Source organism: Staurois parvus, unplaced genomic scaffold (assembly GCF_062004578.1).
Source record: "Staurois parvus isolate SC_StPar_1 unplaced genomic scaffold, SC_StPar_1.0 ptg000321l, whole genome shotgun sequence".
NCBI classification, from domain to species: Eukaryota; Metazoa; Chordata; class Amphibia; order Anura; family Ranidae; genus Staurois; species Staurois parvus.
The window spans coordinates 3,507,602-3,524,751 of NW_028318117.1; the positions used below are offsets into that span (position 1 = coordinate 3,507,602).

The window sequence follows — 17,150 nt, forward strand, 5'->3', positions numbered from 1 at the left end:
TACACTCAGGACTGAATGGGGCCTAATGGTGGGCCAAGTCTACCCCCGGACCCAGAGCAGGCAGAGCTCCCGGTCTGTACACTTGTGGGTGTCAGTATGGAGAGGGAGGCTTCCTCCTCCCAGCCACATCACCACCTCTGTACTGTGAAGGGGATCAGGACATCACTCCTCTATGGGTGTCATAGAGCGCTAGGAAGAGTCACCGCCCCGCCCCCTTACAAGTCACATCACACCTGACACAGGGAGGAGGCGGGCTCGGGCGACACGTGTCATGAAGAAGCTCCTGGAGCCGGAGCGTGATTGGTTGACGGAGGCGGGTCCTTTCTGGTATGAGTGGCTTGTTGTATCCGCCCTCAGTCACTGCTCTGCTCTCCGCCGACATGGCCGCTGTCGTCCGCCTGCTGGAATGGATCTTCTTCTTCTACTTCTTCTCCCACATCCCCATCACTCTGCTCATAGACCTGCAGGCCGTCCTCCCGTCCAGCTGGTACCCGCAGCAGGTCAGTGTTCCGCCCCCTCCCCCAGACACATGACATCAGGGCTCCCCTATGATCTGCACTCCATATGCTGGGAATAGAACAGGTGATTGTGTGTGATCGCTAATGGAGGGCATACACGCTTCAATCAATCATCGATTTCCTCCACTATCGATCTCTCCATCCACACTGCACATCCGGATCCTTCCATATGTCAGAGTGGGGGGGATTTACATCCAGAGCCAACATGTACACCACAATCCGCCTTCATGCTTTCTGTTTGTGTGAGGTTTGGCCCCATTCACGCCTCACCTAGCAGGAATGCACGTTCCCACTCTCAATTTTTGTGGGTGGCGATTTACACATTTCCGCCGTCGCACACAGTACAGACACATCAATTGTCCTGTACATGTGGGTGAGCATCGCACATTGCTTTCCCACGTGTGTTTTTCCATGGCGACAGTTTTGACAATCGCACCACACTTCGAGTACCATTAAGAATGAATGTCCCCTAAACGCACATTGCCGCCATGTTAGTGTGATGTGGAATGGTGGGCAGGATCACGACGATTCTTCCCGCAATTCCAAAACTCTAGGATGTGGCCCCCGGTGTGTCTACATGCGTTTGCAGTCTAGTGTTTGGAATCGCTTTTTCATTTCAGCTTGTTCTCTTTACCAAGTTGTGTTTGCTGACATGTATGTGCGTTTTGTGTGCGTTCCAATGCAGGAAAATGCAGCACGCCGTGCTGGTTTGTGTTTTACACACATGAAAGCGCTGCAAGGAGCCCCCCTGACCCTCTTGTATTGCACACGTTAATAATGTGTACACTAGACTCATCGCACTACATCCTTCTTGTCATGCGTTTGCACTGCAGTTAGTGACACATGCCTGATGAAGGGGTCCTGCGAGACTCCGAAACGTTGCCTTGCTGGAACTATGTGATTGTTCATGAAATCTCCTGCTACCATATTGGTGATCCTCGGTGTGCTGTGACATTCTGCCTTGCGGATTCTGTCCGATTCCAGCCGACGGTCGCTGCAGCACCCACTTACACACACAGCCATTAGTAACACAGGAACATGTGCGCTTGGATTGTACACTTGTATCCTGTACCGCAGTTCAGGCTCATGTACACCAGGTGCAGTCATGTGTTCTAAACGCAGCAAAAAACGCATAGACAAGAAAAGGAATGCATTCCCATGAGTCACGTTTACACCACTGCAGGGCTTTTATGTACTTTAATTATAAAAAAAAAACCACAGTATGTTGCATTTGTCTGCACTGGAACACGCCACAAACACGCATGAACATATACATGCAACTTTGTCCAGAAAATAGATCGCAATAAAGGAACAGATTATTCTGGAAGATGCACACAAATGCAATATGTAGAAATACAGAGTGAGCACAGAGATTGGGGTGTATCCCAATCCATATACTGTGCCTGAGAACACACCGGAGCGCATCTGGTGGAAGGGAGCCCAAAGTCATCGATCACAGCTGTGCATCCTCCATGTCATCGATCGCAGCTGTGCATCCTCCATGTCATCGATCGCAGCTGTGCATCCTCCATGTCATCGATCGCAGCTGTGCATCCTCCATGTCATCGATTGCAGCTGTGCATCCTCCATGTCATCGATCGCAGCTGTGCATCCTCCATGTCATCGATCGCAGCTGTGCATCCTCCATGTCATCGATCGCAGCTGTGCACCCTCCATGTCATCGATTGCAGCTGTGCACCCTCCATGTCATCGATTGCAGCTGTGCACCCTCCATGTCATCGATCGCAGCTGTGCACTCTCCATGTCATCGATCGCAGCTGTGCACCCTCCATGTCATCGATCGCAGCTGTGCACCCTCCATGTCATCGATCGCAGCTCTGCATCCTCCAGGTCATCGATCGCAGCTGTGCACCCTCCATGTCATCGATCGCAGCTGTGCACCCTCCATGTCATCGATCGCAGCTGTGCATCCACCATGTCATCGATCGCAGCTGTGCATCCACCATGTCATCGATCGCAGCTGTGCATCCTCCATGTCATCGATCGCAGCTGTGCATCCTCCATGTCATCGATCGCAGCTGTGCATCCACCATGTCATCGATCGCAGCTGTGCATCCTCCATGTCATCGATCGCAGCTGTGCATCCTCCATGTCATCGATCGCAGCTGTGCACCCTCCATGTCATCGATCGCAGCTGTGCATCCACCATGTCATCGATCGCAGCTGTGCATCCACCATGTCATCGATCGCAGCTGTACATCCACCATGTGATCTCATGATCTGATCAATGGAAATTCAATTGTATTTGATCGGATATCAGATTAGCGGCTGTGTTCGGGCAGCAGCTGTGTCCCAATAGACATGGATGGGATGCATGGAACACGGAGGAGGATGCATGGAACACAGAGGGGGGGTGCATGGAACACAGCCCTCACAGAGGGGCTTACCTGTATGAACGAGGACTTAGGCTGGCCATTCATTATACACTTTTCTTGAGATTTTTGCTTTAGATTTACCCAAACACATAATATGAGGTCAGACCTAAACAACACTTTCAATTATATCCAGTTAGGCAGGCCCTTGCACTACATAGTCGAAGGTAAATCTAAAGGAAATTGGACAGAAAATTGTATAGTGTATGGCTAGCCTTAGATACAAGTCAGATTTTTGGCATCTACTGCAACAAAAATGTAATTTTAGGTGAAATAATCCCAAAGGGAAATCACGTCTAAAGGGATGCAGACCCTGCCACGTTCCTCATTGGAGCCCTGCAGGTGATAATTGTGAAACCACTCCCATACAGATTCACTCTGCACATGGACACAGACAGCTATTTCCTCAGAATAATAAAAGGTAGAAATCTGCAACAAAGTTTGTTAAACTCCTTGCAATGTACACAGATCACCCAAAGGAGAATGGTTTTTTTTTTCCCAACAAAGTGAAGTTATTCTTTAAAAGTTGTTGAAAAATAACAGACTTACTGGCTGGATCACCAGGTGAAAATAAAGCAAAAAACAAGTCTTAAAGAAAACTAATGCAGCCGTCATATCTAAGAAGTGGATCTCCTGCAGAGAAGGAATGGCTGTACAGAATGAATACATTGTTGCAGAGGTGATCTGTTCCTGATCTGTGAAGGGTTTCAGTCCTGGACACCAACATCACGGTCCTATCTCTGCAGTATTGTATACGTTTTGTATAGCAGTTCAGGGTCATTGGAGACTGTTGTTGGTGAGCACAGGGATCTCCATACACTTTGTACACAGTGCAGAGGTCTCCTTCCAATGACGTGGCTCCCGTGCACAAAGCATGTTATCACACACAGTGATCAGTATTACCAACTGCAGATTTCTAGACCCAAACTCAATGGGCATCTATGATAGGTGACCAGAGTCCTAGGGCCCATCCACAACAGGGGCATTGGATGGTGGGGGTGTGCATCGCAGTGCGCTGTGGTGGAGAAATGTGAATGGATAGTAATTTTGGAACATTCCAATAAAGGTGGAAAAAAAAATGAAATGAGGTGTAGTCCACAGTGCAGGCCAGTAGCTGGGCTACCACATGGCTGCTGGTGTGAACAGACCCCAAGAGCCCAATCCTGGGTTTCGTGAACTTTGCTTTAAGCGGAAGGTAAAGTCCACGTTGTAAGTCGGACCTACAGCCCTGGACAAACGTTTTGAGAATGTCACAAATATTAGTTTTCACAAAGTCTGCTGCTTCAGTGTTTTTAGATCTTTTTGCCAGATGTTCTATGACAGGGGTGGGCAACTGTGGCCCTCCTGCTGTTGGTGAACTACAAGTCCCATCATGCCTCTGGGAGTCATGCTTGTAACTGTCAGTTTTGCAATGCCTCATGGGACTTGTAGTTCTACAACAGCTGGAGGGCCACAGTTGCCCACCCCTGTTCTATGATATACTGAAGTATAATGACAAGCATTTCAGAAGTGTCAAAGGCATTTATTGACAATGACATGAAGGTAATGCAGTCAATATTTGCAGTGTTGACCCTTCTTTTTCAAGACCTCTGCAATTCGCCCTGGCATGCTGTCAGTCATCGTCTGGGTCACATCCTCACTGATGGCAGCCCATTCTTGTATAATCAATGCTTGGAGTTTGTCAGAATTTGGGGGGGGGCTTTCTTCACCCACCTCTTCTCTTGAGGATTGATCATTGGGATTAAGGTGTGGGGAGTTTCCTGGCCATGCACCCAAAATGTCGATGTTTTGTTCCCCAAGCCACTTAGTTATGACGTTTGTCTTATGGCAAGGTGCTCCATCATGCTGGAAAAGGCATTGTTCAGTACAAACTGTTCTTGGATGGCTGGCAGAAGTTGCTCTCGGAGGATGTTTTTGTACCGTTCTTTATTCGTGGCTGTTAAGGACTGATGGTAGCGCTCACTTTTTCTCCGGACAAGGTTTTTCTGGATGCCCCAAACAATAGGAAAGGGGATTCATCAGAGAAAATGACTTTCCCCCAGTCCTCAGCAGTCCAATCCCTGTACCTTTTGCAGAATATCAGCCTGTTCCTGATGTCTTTCCTGGAGAGAAGTGGCTTCTTTGCTGCCCTTCTTGTCACCAGGCCATCTTCTCACTGTGTGCAGATACACTCACACCAGCCTGCTGCCATTACTGAACAAGCTCTGCCCTGGTAGTGCCCCGATCCCGCAACTGAATCAACTTCAGGAGACGGTTCTGGCATTTGCTGGACTTTCTTGAATGCCCTGAACAACTATTGATCCTCTCTCCTTGAAGTTCTTGATGATCCGATAAATGGTTGATTTAGGTGCACTCTTCCTTGCAGGTAGCTTGTTAACGGAGGAAGAACAATGATTTCAAGCAACACCCTCCTTCTAAAGCTTCTAACTCAATCAGCCTGACAGAGTGATCTCCAGCCTTGTCCTCATCAACACTGACACCTATGTTAACGATAGAATCATTGACATAATGTCAGCTGGGCCTTTTGTGCCAGGGTTGAAATGCAGTGGAAATGTTTTTTTTGGGGGGGTTGAGCTCATTTTCATGGCAAAGAAGGACTTTGAAAGTCATCTGATCACTCTTCATAACATTCTGGAGAATATGCAAATTGCCACATAAAAACTGAGGCAGCAGACTTTGTGAAAATTAATATTTATGTCATTCTCTAAACCTTTGACCACAGCTGTACAGGTAAGCCTATAATAATAATGCAGCTCAGCTGTAGGTACAGCGAATATATATCTCCTAAACTCAGCATGCAGCTGGTGGTGTCTCCGGCACATGCACTCTGAAGAGACAGCACAGCATGCCGGACCTTCAGAGCTCCATGCCGCAGCCAAGGGCTTCCACGCATATGTACAGGAGTGATGTCATCGCGGCACTGGCCATTCATACTGCCGAAGCCCGAGAACCCAGAAAGAACATGCGAAGAGGGCGGCACCGAGGAGCCGTGACAGTGTGGCGCTGGATAGCTCCGTTTGGAGGTCTTTCATAATGTACTAGTATGCAATGCTCACTAGTACATTATGACCTATATCTGCAGGGGGCCCATTATTTTGTTTTTTTTGCCAGTTTACTAAAGCTTTAAAGTAGAATTCCAGCCTAAACCTAACTAACTTTAAAAATGCCCCTCCCCCTCCCAACACCTATTGTTGACTAACCTGTGTGTTGTAATTTTAGGCTGCTATCACACTCCGTTGCAAAAACGCATGGGTTTTTGCTGCAGTGCTTTGTGTTTTTGATGCGTTTACATTGCTTTTTCCCCTGCACATGTGACGGGGCAAAGCTTTTCCCAGCGGTGCATTGCGTTTTTGATGCAGTGTCCATTCATTTCAATGGAGAGGTGCATTTTTTTTTTTTTACTGAACAAACAGGCACCCAAAATGCAGCAGGCAGGATTTTCTTTTAAAACACAACTGAAACTCAACAGACCAGTTCCATAGGATTTAAAGGGATGCATTTTTCATGCATTTGTATTCCTCTTTTTTAACTGAACAAAAACTGCTAAGTGTGAAAGCTGCCTTTAAGCCTAGTACACATGATCAGAAAATTGTATGAAAATAACGCTTTGGAAGCGATCGTACGATAATCTGATCGTTCGTTTACAGCATTTGTCCAAAATTATTTGAAGGTACAAACACGAAATATCGCATGATTTTCGTTTAATCAGCACAAAAAATATATTACATGACATCACTTCCAAATTTACATTCTGTTGTACAAGAATTTTCATAACTTTAGTAACCTCTTCACTTTCAATATGAGACTAGCATGCAAAAAGCCAAAACCAAACGATCATTCGTCCGATATTCTCATCGTGTGTATGGGTCTTTAGGTTTTATTAGGATTCATAATGATGCTTTGTAACAAATGGTGACATTTGCTGGCTCTTACTGCTATCCAGACTAATAAATAATGGTCCTTTGTGTTTGTCTGCAGTTGCTGGACCTGGTGAGATGGTACACCGTCACCTTCAAGGACCATCTTATGATGAACCCTCCACCTTGGTTTATGAGCTTTGTGTATTGTGAAGCCATTGTTCAGCTTCCCTTTTTCCCTGTGGCTGCCTATGCGTTTTTAAAAGGTGGGTATAATTGGCAGGTATTTTTGTTGCCACATGTATAGCAGTAAAATTATGTTTGGAAAATAATGAAGATTATGTAAAGGACATGGTTGTGAGAGTCTTCAGTGATGCCAGTCTTTATAGCGGCCAGTGATGGTATTGCTGGAAGCCCCAAGGTGGTTTTTTGCTGTTACTGGTGGCAGTTCTACACACAGCAGGCTCATTGGATTGTGTGGAAATGCTAATGGCTTGTACTTGCGAGAATTGGACATTTCTGCTGCTTACTTGACGTGGAAATGTTACCACCGGGGCTGGACAATTCCCAGGAGCCAGTTAGCCAATACCTCAAAAAATTACATTTGACCTATTTGTTGAGGATATTGCATTTTTTAGCGGGAGCCTCTTGGACTATAGATTGGACAGACTTGACCCTGACCTCTCCATGAAACCACCCTCTTCTGCTTGATCAGCAGAGCAATTTTTGTCAGTTGGTTCATAACATTTTTTTGTAATCCTTAGTAGCAAATTGATTTCTACCGAGAATAATTTTTTTGAAAGCTTTTACTTGTTTCTTAGTGTTAGAACTAGCCTCCTTCCTTAAACAAAGGTTTATACCTTGGGTTGTATGTATTATAGGGCCCTCTTCTTGAATGCTGTAAAATGCAGTCAAAAACCCAGAGTTGAACATCCTCTTCTGAGCAGACACTGGAACTGAAGTCCCACTGTAGAAAACTGCAGGCAGGCAGGCTTTTATTGCAGAAGAGACTTGCACAGTCTCTTCTGCAATAAAATGCTCCTACCTGCCTGCTCACCATCTCACACAGCTCAGCTTACAGTACTGGACTGGTCTCCGAGAACCGGGATGACTGTCTCTTGTACATGCGCAAGGGTGGCGTCATCCCTCATCCAAATATCATCACTCAAAAGAAGATGCCGGCATCAGTGCAGGACCATTGGACAGGTACATATTGAGATGGTAGTTCTGCTTTAAGATTGAGTTTCCAATATGTAAAGAGGAACCCTAGGAAACTAAAAGTCAGCAGTTACAGTACTTGAAGTTGCTGACTTTAAAGAAACACATACTGGCCCATGATGTCCAACACTGTCTTCCACACACCCAATTCCTCGAAGGGTGTCTAATCTTCCATGCTGCCATGTTGCATTTGGGAGTAAACTTTAAGTTCCAGCACAGTCACAGCTGGCTCTTACTGCACATGATTACAGACTGCAGGGAAACTGGTCCTGTGGCCCCCTGGTTGCCACATACCCCAGGATTCCGCAGAAGGTGGGGTTTTAGTGTACGTCATCCTCGCCTAGGTAGGGTGCTGCTCCCCATTAGACTGCCAAGGCAGTGGATGGAGGTGTACACACGCTGTGACCACGGTAAGAATTAAATCTGCTGTTGTGTTTGGTGGGCACTATCGCTTGCTGAATATGATCCATCGAAGGGAATGGGGCTGTGCTGCAACTTTGTGTGGTGCAGCATTTATGGGGTTAAAATAGGCAGAGAGGAGGTGACATATTGCCTCCTCACCACCTGTCTATTGCACTCTAGCAGGCATTTCAGAGCAAAAAAAAGGTGATTAATGAATCCACCCTTGCCCCCATTCCACAAAGAGTTAACGCTGGTACACACTGGCCGAATATCGCCTGTCTGGCTTCTGTCGAGCGGGCATGCTGGAAAATCCGCATGCGACTGGCATCTGATCAGCACTGCAAGCGCTGATCAGTGTGTTCTGGTGGGGGGAAGGGGACAGTCCCCGTCAGAACATAATAGCTCAGTGGAGGAGATTATTGTACTAATATTGTTTGTCAATCTATCAAAAAAAAAAACCGTATAGTGTGTACCCCGCATTAGAATAGCCAGATAGGGGTCTTTGAAGATGAGGTTGCTACCTTTCTGTTGTACTATTGTAATCCTGTGTTTGTTGATCGCAGTACTCATTTCTACGGTAACAGGAACATATTTTGTATATCTGTCTGCTTTATCATATAGGGAGTAAATAGATTAGTGATCACTCTTTGTACATTGATCTCTTTAGTTTACTCATAGATAGTAATCAGTCTTTGACCTTGGAAAGGTTGTATGAATTAGTGAAGTCTATTGAATACTTTATCTCATTTCAGGTGGATGCCGGTGGATCAGAATCCCTGCCATCGTCTATTCCTCCCATGTCGCCACCACAGTACTGGCCATCCTCGCACAGCTTCTCTTTGGTGATTTTCCAAAAACCAGTGAGCTGGATTCTCCAACACCACAGGAGCGCCTTACTCTGGTGGCCATATATGCTCCCTACCTGGTGATCCCGCTATTGATTCTGATCACCATGCTGTTCAGTCCTAGGTACTATAAAGAGGAGAAGCGGAAAAGGAAGTAATATCACCGGGTTAAAGACTTCTTTCTACATTACCATGGGCCGTGACTACATGTCAGGAACAACAAGCAACGTTTACTGCAATACAGAGTAATATAGCCACTTACTGGAAAAGAAATCTATATTAATTGTGTCTTTATAGAATTTTTCTCTATCATGGAAAGTCAGACCAATAGATATTCAGATATACTGTATGCCAATGATACACAAACCTTTGCCTTTTTCATATTAGGATGTCTTGCATAGGAAATGTGGTAATAACCTACAGCAATACATGGATTGAAATTCAGTCAGTTCAGCAGGGCGTGGCCAAACTTCAATCAATGTATGGGCAGCCTGGTTGTATAGAAGTTGATCGGATGGTTTTTGCTGATCGATCAGCGCTGGCGGCTATAGCCAGCCGCACTGATCAGTGTATTCTGACAGCAGGAAAAGCTCCCCCCGCTGTCACAACAATATTGTTCAGCAAGGAGCCCCCCATCCAAATGGAATGTGTGGATGGGAGAATCGGGCCATTTTTTTAAATTCAATCCTATAGTTGAAGGAAAAAAAAAAAAGAATATTGTGAGCTGCCTTAAGCTGGCCATACATTTTATACAATTTTCTTGTTAAATTTTCTTTAGATTTACCTTCAGCTATGTAGTGCAAGGGCTTGCCTGATCGCATACAAATTGAAAGTGTTTAGGTTTGACCTCATATCATTAGGTTTCAAAGAAAATGTGTACAAGAAAATGGTATAATGTATGGCAAAGCCTATGTCTCCGTTGTTCCTGTTATTGGAAACATCTAAACTAAGGACAATTCATATAACCCATAGACGGATAACGGATAAAGTATGGTTGCCTGTATAACCACATTTGGCCATTCAGAATGAAGGGGAGAACTTGCATATTGAAGGGGAGTGAACATAGACTGACTTTTGTAAAGCAAAAACCACCATACTTGGATCAAAATTCACCTGGTTCCTGCTGAACTGGGTGAATTTTGATCCATCAATGACCAACATAAACAGTGAGGGAAGATCATGAAGTGCTTTTTTCCACTGTTCCTGTGCTACCCTATATAGCCAGAAATATGTGGACACCCCTCCAAATTACTGCGTTAAGGTGATCCAGTGACGGTTACTCTACATGATACAGCATACAGTAAGTACATGGACAGTTGTGTACGTTCAGCCTTGTGACTCCAGCAATATAAGTCAGATGGTCAGGTGTCCACAAAGTTGTGGCTATATAGTGTATAAACTTAATTTAGTAACCGCAAGGATTTTTAGTGGCACATAAAGGAGTTAGAGAAAAACCATTGGAAACACTACATGATTTCCAGCTGTGAAAGTGACAAGTTTTGTGTTGAAATCGGAAGTGATGTAACACTCTTGCTTCCGCTGTGTGATGAGACACCTAGCTAACAGGTGGCAAACCTCACTTCCATCATTCACTGCGTGCACTGCTAGTAAAATGGAGTCATGTCAGAGAGCTTACTGAGCTTCAAAGAGGGCAAATTTTTAGTGCTGCTTAGCTGGTGCCTCTGTGACTGACGTTGCAATTTATTTTCCATGTGGCGAGGTACAGTATCAAAGGTTATGATGGCGTATACAGTATCTGGGAAGACGACTTTTTATAAGTATAAGCATGGTCGACATGGTCATCTGACTGAAGGAGACATAAGGAGAATACACAGGGTTGTGACCAGGAATAAGAAAACAACTGCAAAAGTGACTGCAGAGCTCAATCTCAGTCTTCATGGCAGCCTGCCCAATCACAGCTGATCACTTGTAAACAGACTTCGCAGTTATCGGCAGTCCTTTCCTCACACATTGTGTCTTTGTAAGAAAGGGAAAGCCAATAACCGGCAAGGCTGTCAGTACAGCACACATCAGTGAAGAAGAAAAAAAATTACTTATTTGAAAAATTTTAGAACAAAAACTAAGACGCTTTTCAAAATTCTTTTTTTTGTTTAGCAAAAAATAAAAAACCCAGTGGTGATTTAATACCACCAAAAGTAAGCTCTATCTGTCTCCAACATATATTATACAAATTTCATATGGGTACAGTGTTGCATGATCATGCATTTGTCATTCAAAGTGCGACAGCGCTGAAAGCTGGAAATTGGCCTGGACTGGAAGGGGGTGAAAGTGCCCTGCATTGAAGTGGTAAAAATACCTTTTTAATTTTTTTTTCTTTATGAATTATAAAACTGGACTAGAAGGTAGGTAGAGCTGTGGTTTGTAACTAGGGCACTATTTGAAAAGTGAAATGGTAGAGTAAAACTCATTGCCCAAAATTTGATATATTAGCTGAAAGAATCAAGTTCAGCCTTCCACAATATGAAGCTGGTTTAGTCAAGTAGAAAGGCAAAGTCTCCTTTGCAACTGTGTCTGCATGTTGGCTCATGGGGGAAGGCATTGGGATACAATAGCCAGTGTAATTGTTGCTACTATTAAAAGACTTCACTTTTATGTCTTTTTTTTTTTGTACATCCTGAGGAAGGGCATTTCACAGAATAACCACTTTTACTGAAAAGAACCCATACATTCCTATACTGATGGTAACATAGTCTTTCATCTACCTGCAGCTAATGTCCTGTAATTTGTCCTTTGTGAACCTCTTGGAATATTAGGCTTAGTATAACTATGACTGTCTCTCTATATATAAAACAATAATAACCCATTAAAAGACAAAATAACAGAATTTATTTCAAATTGTTTCAAGATTTGTTTATATCCTTCAGTTCAGAGCCATGCATTACTGTTTTTCTGCCATTGGATGTCCTCAATCTTCATGGTTCAGTGATGGCCAATGTCATGTAACCAACTTCCTCTGAGCCCAGGCTGTCATGAAACCTTCTCCTGGCAGCTTCATTTTGCTTTCTACAGTCCTCAGAAAGGATTTTTTTTTTCTTGAGCCAGAGATTTTCCTAAAACAGTATTGTCTACTGTGGTACTCTCTCTCCTATCTCAAAAAAAAAAAAACTGTATCTGCCCCTGACCTTGTTACCAACTTAAAGGTAAAAGCACAGAAAAATCAAGTATTTGAAAAGCTTATTTGCAGTGTTTTTTCTTCCATAAATGTTTTTTTTTTATTTGCTTTCAATGTGCCTCTGAACCTGCTGGAAAATTTGACTACTCATGAAGTCAGATGTTCAGTGCAGCCCCCTCCTTGAACATCATAACCCTGTCTTCTAGGAGTGTTTAATTTCTTTCTGTGCTGGCACAGCTCCTCCACCCTCAGCCTCCCTACATAACCTTTTATGTAGCAGCTGAGGAAGGAGAATACTTAAGTGACAGCTCTGCATTGGCTGGGACTGCTGACATCTAATCCACCATGGTGGCATCCCCGCAGCAATTTCCTTGTTTTGGATCTCTGCCTGTAAATAACATGCATGAAATGCATTTAGACTCTTCTAAGTTTGAAATGAATGGTTTTGCATCAGAGTCTCGTAACAGGCAATAGGAAAAGCCAAGATATATACAATACACAAATGCCAACTTTTTTAATGTGAAATGTGTTTTAACAGTAAGCTTTTAAAGAAAATAGTTTTGTTCTTCCTTTTATCTTTATTTCACTTACAGTTGTTATTGGTCTGTTCTGTTTCTTTTTGTACTGCTGTGAAATGGTCCTCAGTACAGTTCTAATGATCATTGCCTCTTTCATATGATTCACTAAATAAATCTATTTTTCCAGTACTAACAGTTGTAATCATTGATGAGTTCCAGCCAGACATATGGATTGATCACATAACCCGTGTCTTTTATTGGAAACAAATATAGAAATGATTTAGTGGGGGGGGTTTCCCCAGAAGTATTATAAAAACACTATGTAATGCCTGTTTAAACCTTCATGTCTTTATTTTCAATAACATGTTTTACTTAATGTAATGTACTGTGTAATGGTTTTGCACAGAGCAGCCCTGGTCCTCTTCTGGGGACCCCCACCGGCAAATTCTAAGGGGGTACTCGTGTGGGCTCACTCCCAAGCCCCACTGCCTGCATCCATAGATAAAGAAAGCAGGGCTTTGCCCCACCCCTCACATCCTCATCATAGGATTTGATTGACAGCAATGGGATCCAATGGCTCCCCACTGCTATCAATCTGCCCTGTGAGGAGGGAGAGAGCCACTGTTCTTGTGCACAGTGCTGAATCGAGATCAGGCTCAGGTAAGTGAAAAGGGGGGGATCCTCATTGCAAATGGTTTTTTACCTGAAAGTGTTACTAAACCCATGACCCTGCATTCACTATATCTGGTCTCCCACAGTACATAGAACATAGAAATGCAATTATTTTAGTAAATCTAACCCTTTTCTCATCAGCAATTAGAACGGTCTTGTGACTGCTATCAGTGCCCAGCAGAGCACTGGTTAAAGCTTGTAGGAGGAATCCTTTGAGGCTGCAGGACCCCTACCCCTCTGTATGTACAGTGCTGATTGGCCCTGTGCTGATATCATGCACTCTCCCCAGAAAAAAAAACCTCCCTACCAATACACACCAAACTGGGCATGTGCAGCTTGTCCCCAACTACATCAGTATTGCACCATTTTAAATAAAAATGGTGAGTGGGTGGATGCAATTTTGTGGCGCAAATGGTGCTGCAGAAAATGTGCATGTGAGGCCAGCGAGCCTTTAAAATGCCTGAGAAAGGCTGTCATTAGACAGAGCAGATCACTGGAAAAATACACAGAGCCAATCAGAGTGGATCTGTGCCTTGTGATCACCTTAAACAGATCACAATCATCAAAAGTGTAAACAAAAAAAATGTAAACAGCCCTCCCACTGATCACTTCTTCGTTTGTATATAACACTACTGACACTGATCAACAAAAGGGGGGCACACTAACCACGAGGAGGGCACACAGAACAGCAAGTGGCATATTGACCATAAAAGGTGGGCAAGCTGACCGCAAATGAAATGGGGAAAAACACACCACTTTCACCAACAATTATGGAGCACACAGCATTGGTCATCCATATTTAAGAGGGCACGTACCAGCAACCACCACCATCAGGGCACACCAACTCCTGACCAATGAATCTGTGCAATACATAGTACTGACCCCTGCACATAGAGTACTGTACATGATGTCCTAAACTATACAATTTGAGGGGAATGTGTGTATGCAGTCGACATCAGTTTTTTTTTTTTTCTTTATATGTAAACTTTTTTTTTTTTTTTTTATCAATAGGGCTAATAAAGCAGAACTAAAGCCCACAATGCTTGCCTTCTCTCCAATGGTCTGACATTTGATGTCCATTGCTGCTATCGGTATCCTCTCCCTGGCTTCTTCCTGGTGCCAGTCTTGGGCCATCTTTATTGGCTTGCATGGGATGACATATATCCTTCACATTCGCTGGAGTTCAGTAACTACAGGCACAGTTCCGAAATGTATACTAAACTGGCGCATGCACAGCCCAGTGTACATTTCAAGGAAGCCTGTGAGGCAGACAGGTTTATTTTCTTGAAGAAGATATATTGCATGTCTATGTACAGTATTGATTGACCAAGCAATTGTCAACTTATCCCAGCACTGAACAATAAAAAATTGTCTGGAAATTAAGAAGTATATACAGGCTGGTACTTAAGTGGTTAGATTAACAAAAAAAATCCACATTAACCAAAATAACATTTTAGTTTTTTTAATTGAACTTTTAAAAATCCATGCAAATAAAATACTTAAGGCACTCTATTAGAAAATTCAACCGCTCACACAGGTAACTGAAACTGAATCAGGGTAGGTATATTTTTATACCGTCATAGGACAGACTTTGTCAAGATGTTACTTTTCGTTTTATAATTTCCATTTTTTTTTTTTTTTTTTAAATGATCAATTAATACATGTGCACAAACATTTTGTGTAAGCGGAAAATACTTGTGTTTTCTTGATATTCTGTTATTTTGCCTAAAGAAAAATATACACAAAAAACAAGATATTATTTCAACTGTATAGAATTATCAACTGTCAATCACAACACAATGTTGATGAAAATGGATGATGAAATGCACATATATAGGTTACAAACAAGACAACTACACACAAAAAGCAAACTACAAATATTGTCACTCACTACAACTCTGCTAATGCACTAGATTATTAAATAACAGTGGAGACAGTGGTAGTTGACAGTAACCTAAAGCAACTAATCACAGGTCAGACAGCAATAGTAAAGCAAAAATTGTTATAAAAAAAACGTATTTATATTTGCCATAGATTACAGCAAATCACTGGTCTCTTTGGTGAATAATAAACTCAACTTTCACTCATATTTTAACCCCTTCCCAGCATTCCTGTAAACAGTTCAGAACGCCCAAGGGCCGGAAAGGATCGGAGATCATGTGACTAATGTCACAGGATAGGAAGCTGGTCCTGCCAGCAACCCATCTTCAGCCCAGGATGAGAGCTGTCTTTGACAGCTCAGCCTTTATGCTAGGAGTGCACAGTGAGTGCGCTCTCAGCACAATAATATCAGCAGCCCAACGACATATGTGCAGTGTGTGGGTTTTAAAGCACACCCTTTTGCTACCACATATATGTGCTGGGTGGTTGTAAAGGGATTAAAAGTGTTTTTGTGGCTTTATTAATAAGAAAGGTAATCAATTTGGACTTATGCAGGCCATAGATGGGTGGAAAATCGGCCGATTTTTCGGCCGAAAATAAAATCGGCCGAATTTCGGATCGTTAGTGGGCTCTTTGTTCGGCCGTTTTTCGGTATTTTGGCAGATTTTTTTTATCGGTAAAGTTGGAAAAAAATCGGCCGATTTTGCCGATCGGCCGATTTTCATGGCAATGATGGGCAAATCGGCCGATTTTTTTACCGATAAAAAATCTGCGCATGAGCAGTGACCTGCAAGAGGAAGAAAAAAAGAAGAGGAAGAGGATGAAGAAGAAGATGAGGATGAAGAAGAAGATGAATAAGAAGAAGATGATGAGGAAGAGGAAGAAGAGGGGGATGATGATGATGATGATGAAGAAGAAGAGGATGATGAAGAAAAAGAAGAGGATGATGATGATGAAGAGGAGGATGATGATGATGAAGAAGATGATGATGAGGATGATGAAGACGAGGATGATGAAGAAGAGGATGATGATGAAGAAGACGAAGCAGAGGATGATGAAGAGGATGATGATGAAGAAGAAGCAGAAGAAGAGGATGATGATGAAGCAGAAGAAGAGGATGATGATGAAGAAGCAGAAGAAGAGGATGATGAAGAAGAAGCAGAAGAAGAGGATGATGATGATGAAGAAGAGGATGATGATGATGAAGAAGAAGAGGATGATGATGAAGAAGAAGAGGGATGAAAAATAAGAGGAATTCCAGGCCTGCAAAATGTGTCTCTGCAGAGAGCTCCGCTATTTCTTTGACAGTTCCTTGACATTTACAGCGGTTGCAACATTGTATCTATTTGTTTCCGAATAAAAACATCTGTATCCTAAATGGATACAAATAGATACATTGCTGCAACCGCTGTAAATGTGAAAGAACTGTGAAAGAAATAGCGGAGCTCTCTGCAGGGACACTTTTTGCCGGCTGTAGACGGGATGAAAATCGGCCGATTTTTTTTACCATTGATGGTAACGTCGGCCGCTTGAACGACCGATTGTTCATTTTTTAAAAGAAAAATCGGCCGTTTTTCTCCCCGTCTATGGCCTGCATTACCGTCTATGTAAACCGTAACAATGAACTTCTCTCATTGGCTCCAGTCTGCTGGCTTAGGTCTGCTAAATATGCCATTGAAACAGTTTTGTGTATATCTGATCAATAAGTACAAA

General features: G+C 43.3%; 2 protein-coding genes across 2 annotated transcripts in view; one reads left to right on the top strand and one right to left on the bottom strand.

Annotated features, from left to right (window-relative positions):
• Positions 1-324: 324 nt before the first annotated feature.
• Positions 325-13,073, top strand: TMEM97 (transmembrane protein 97). Its single transcript, XM_089683760.1, has 3 exons — positions 325-500; positions 6,890-7,034; positions 9,141-13,073. Exons 1-3 carry the CDS (start codon positions 330-332, stop codon positions 9,389-9,391), a joined length of 567 nt encoding a protein of 188 aa, XP_089539886.1. The 5' UTR covers positions 325-329; the 3' UTR covers positions 9,392-13,073.
• Positions 13,074-15,002: 1,929 nt separating this feature from the next.
• IFT20 (intraflagellar transport 20) overlaps positions 15,003-17,150 on the bottom strand; it is a 54,911-nt gene continuing 52,763 nt past the window's right edge. Inside the window, exon 5 of the mRNA XM_089683761.1 lies at positions 15,003-15,281. Coding sequence (XP_089539887.1) covers positions 15,134-15,281 — 148 coding nt within the window. The 3' untranslated portion in view covers positions 15,003-15,133. The remainder of the gene's footprint in view (positions 15,282-17,150) is intronic.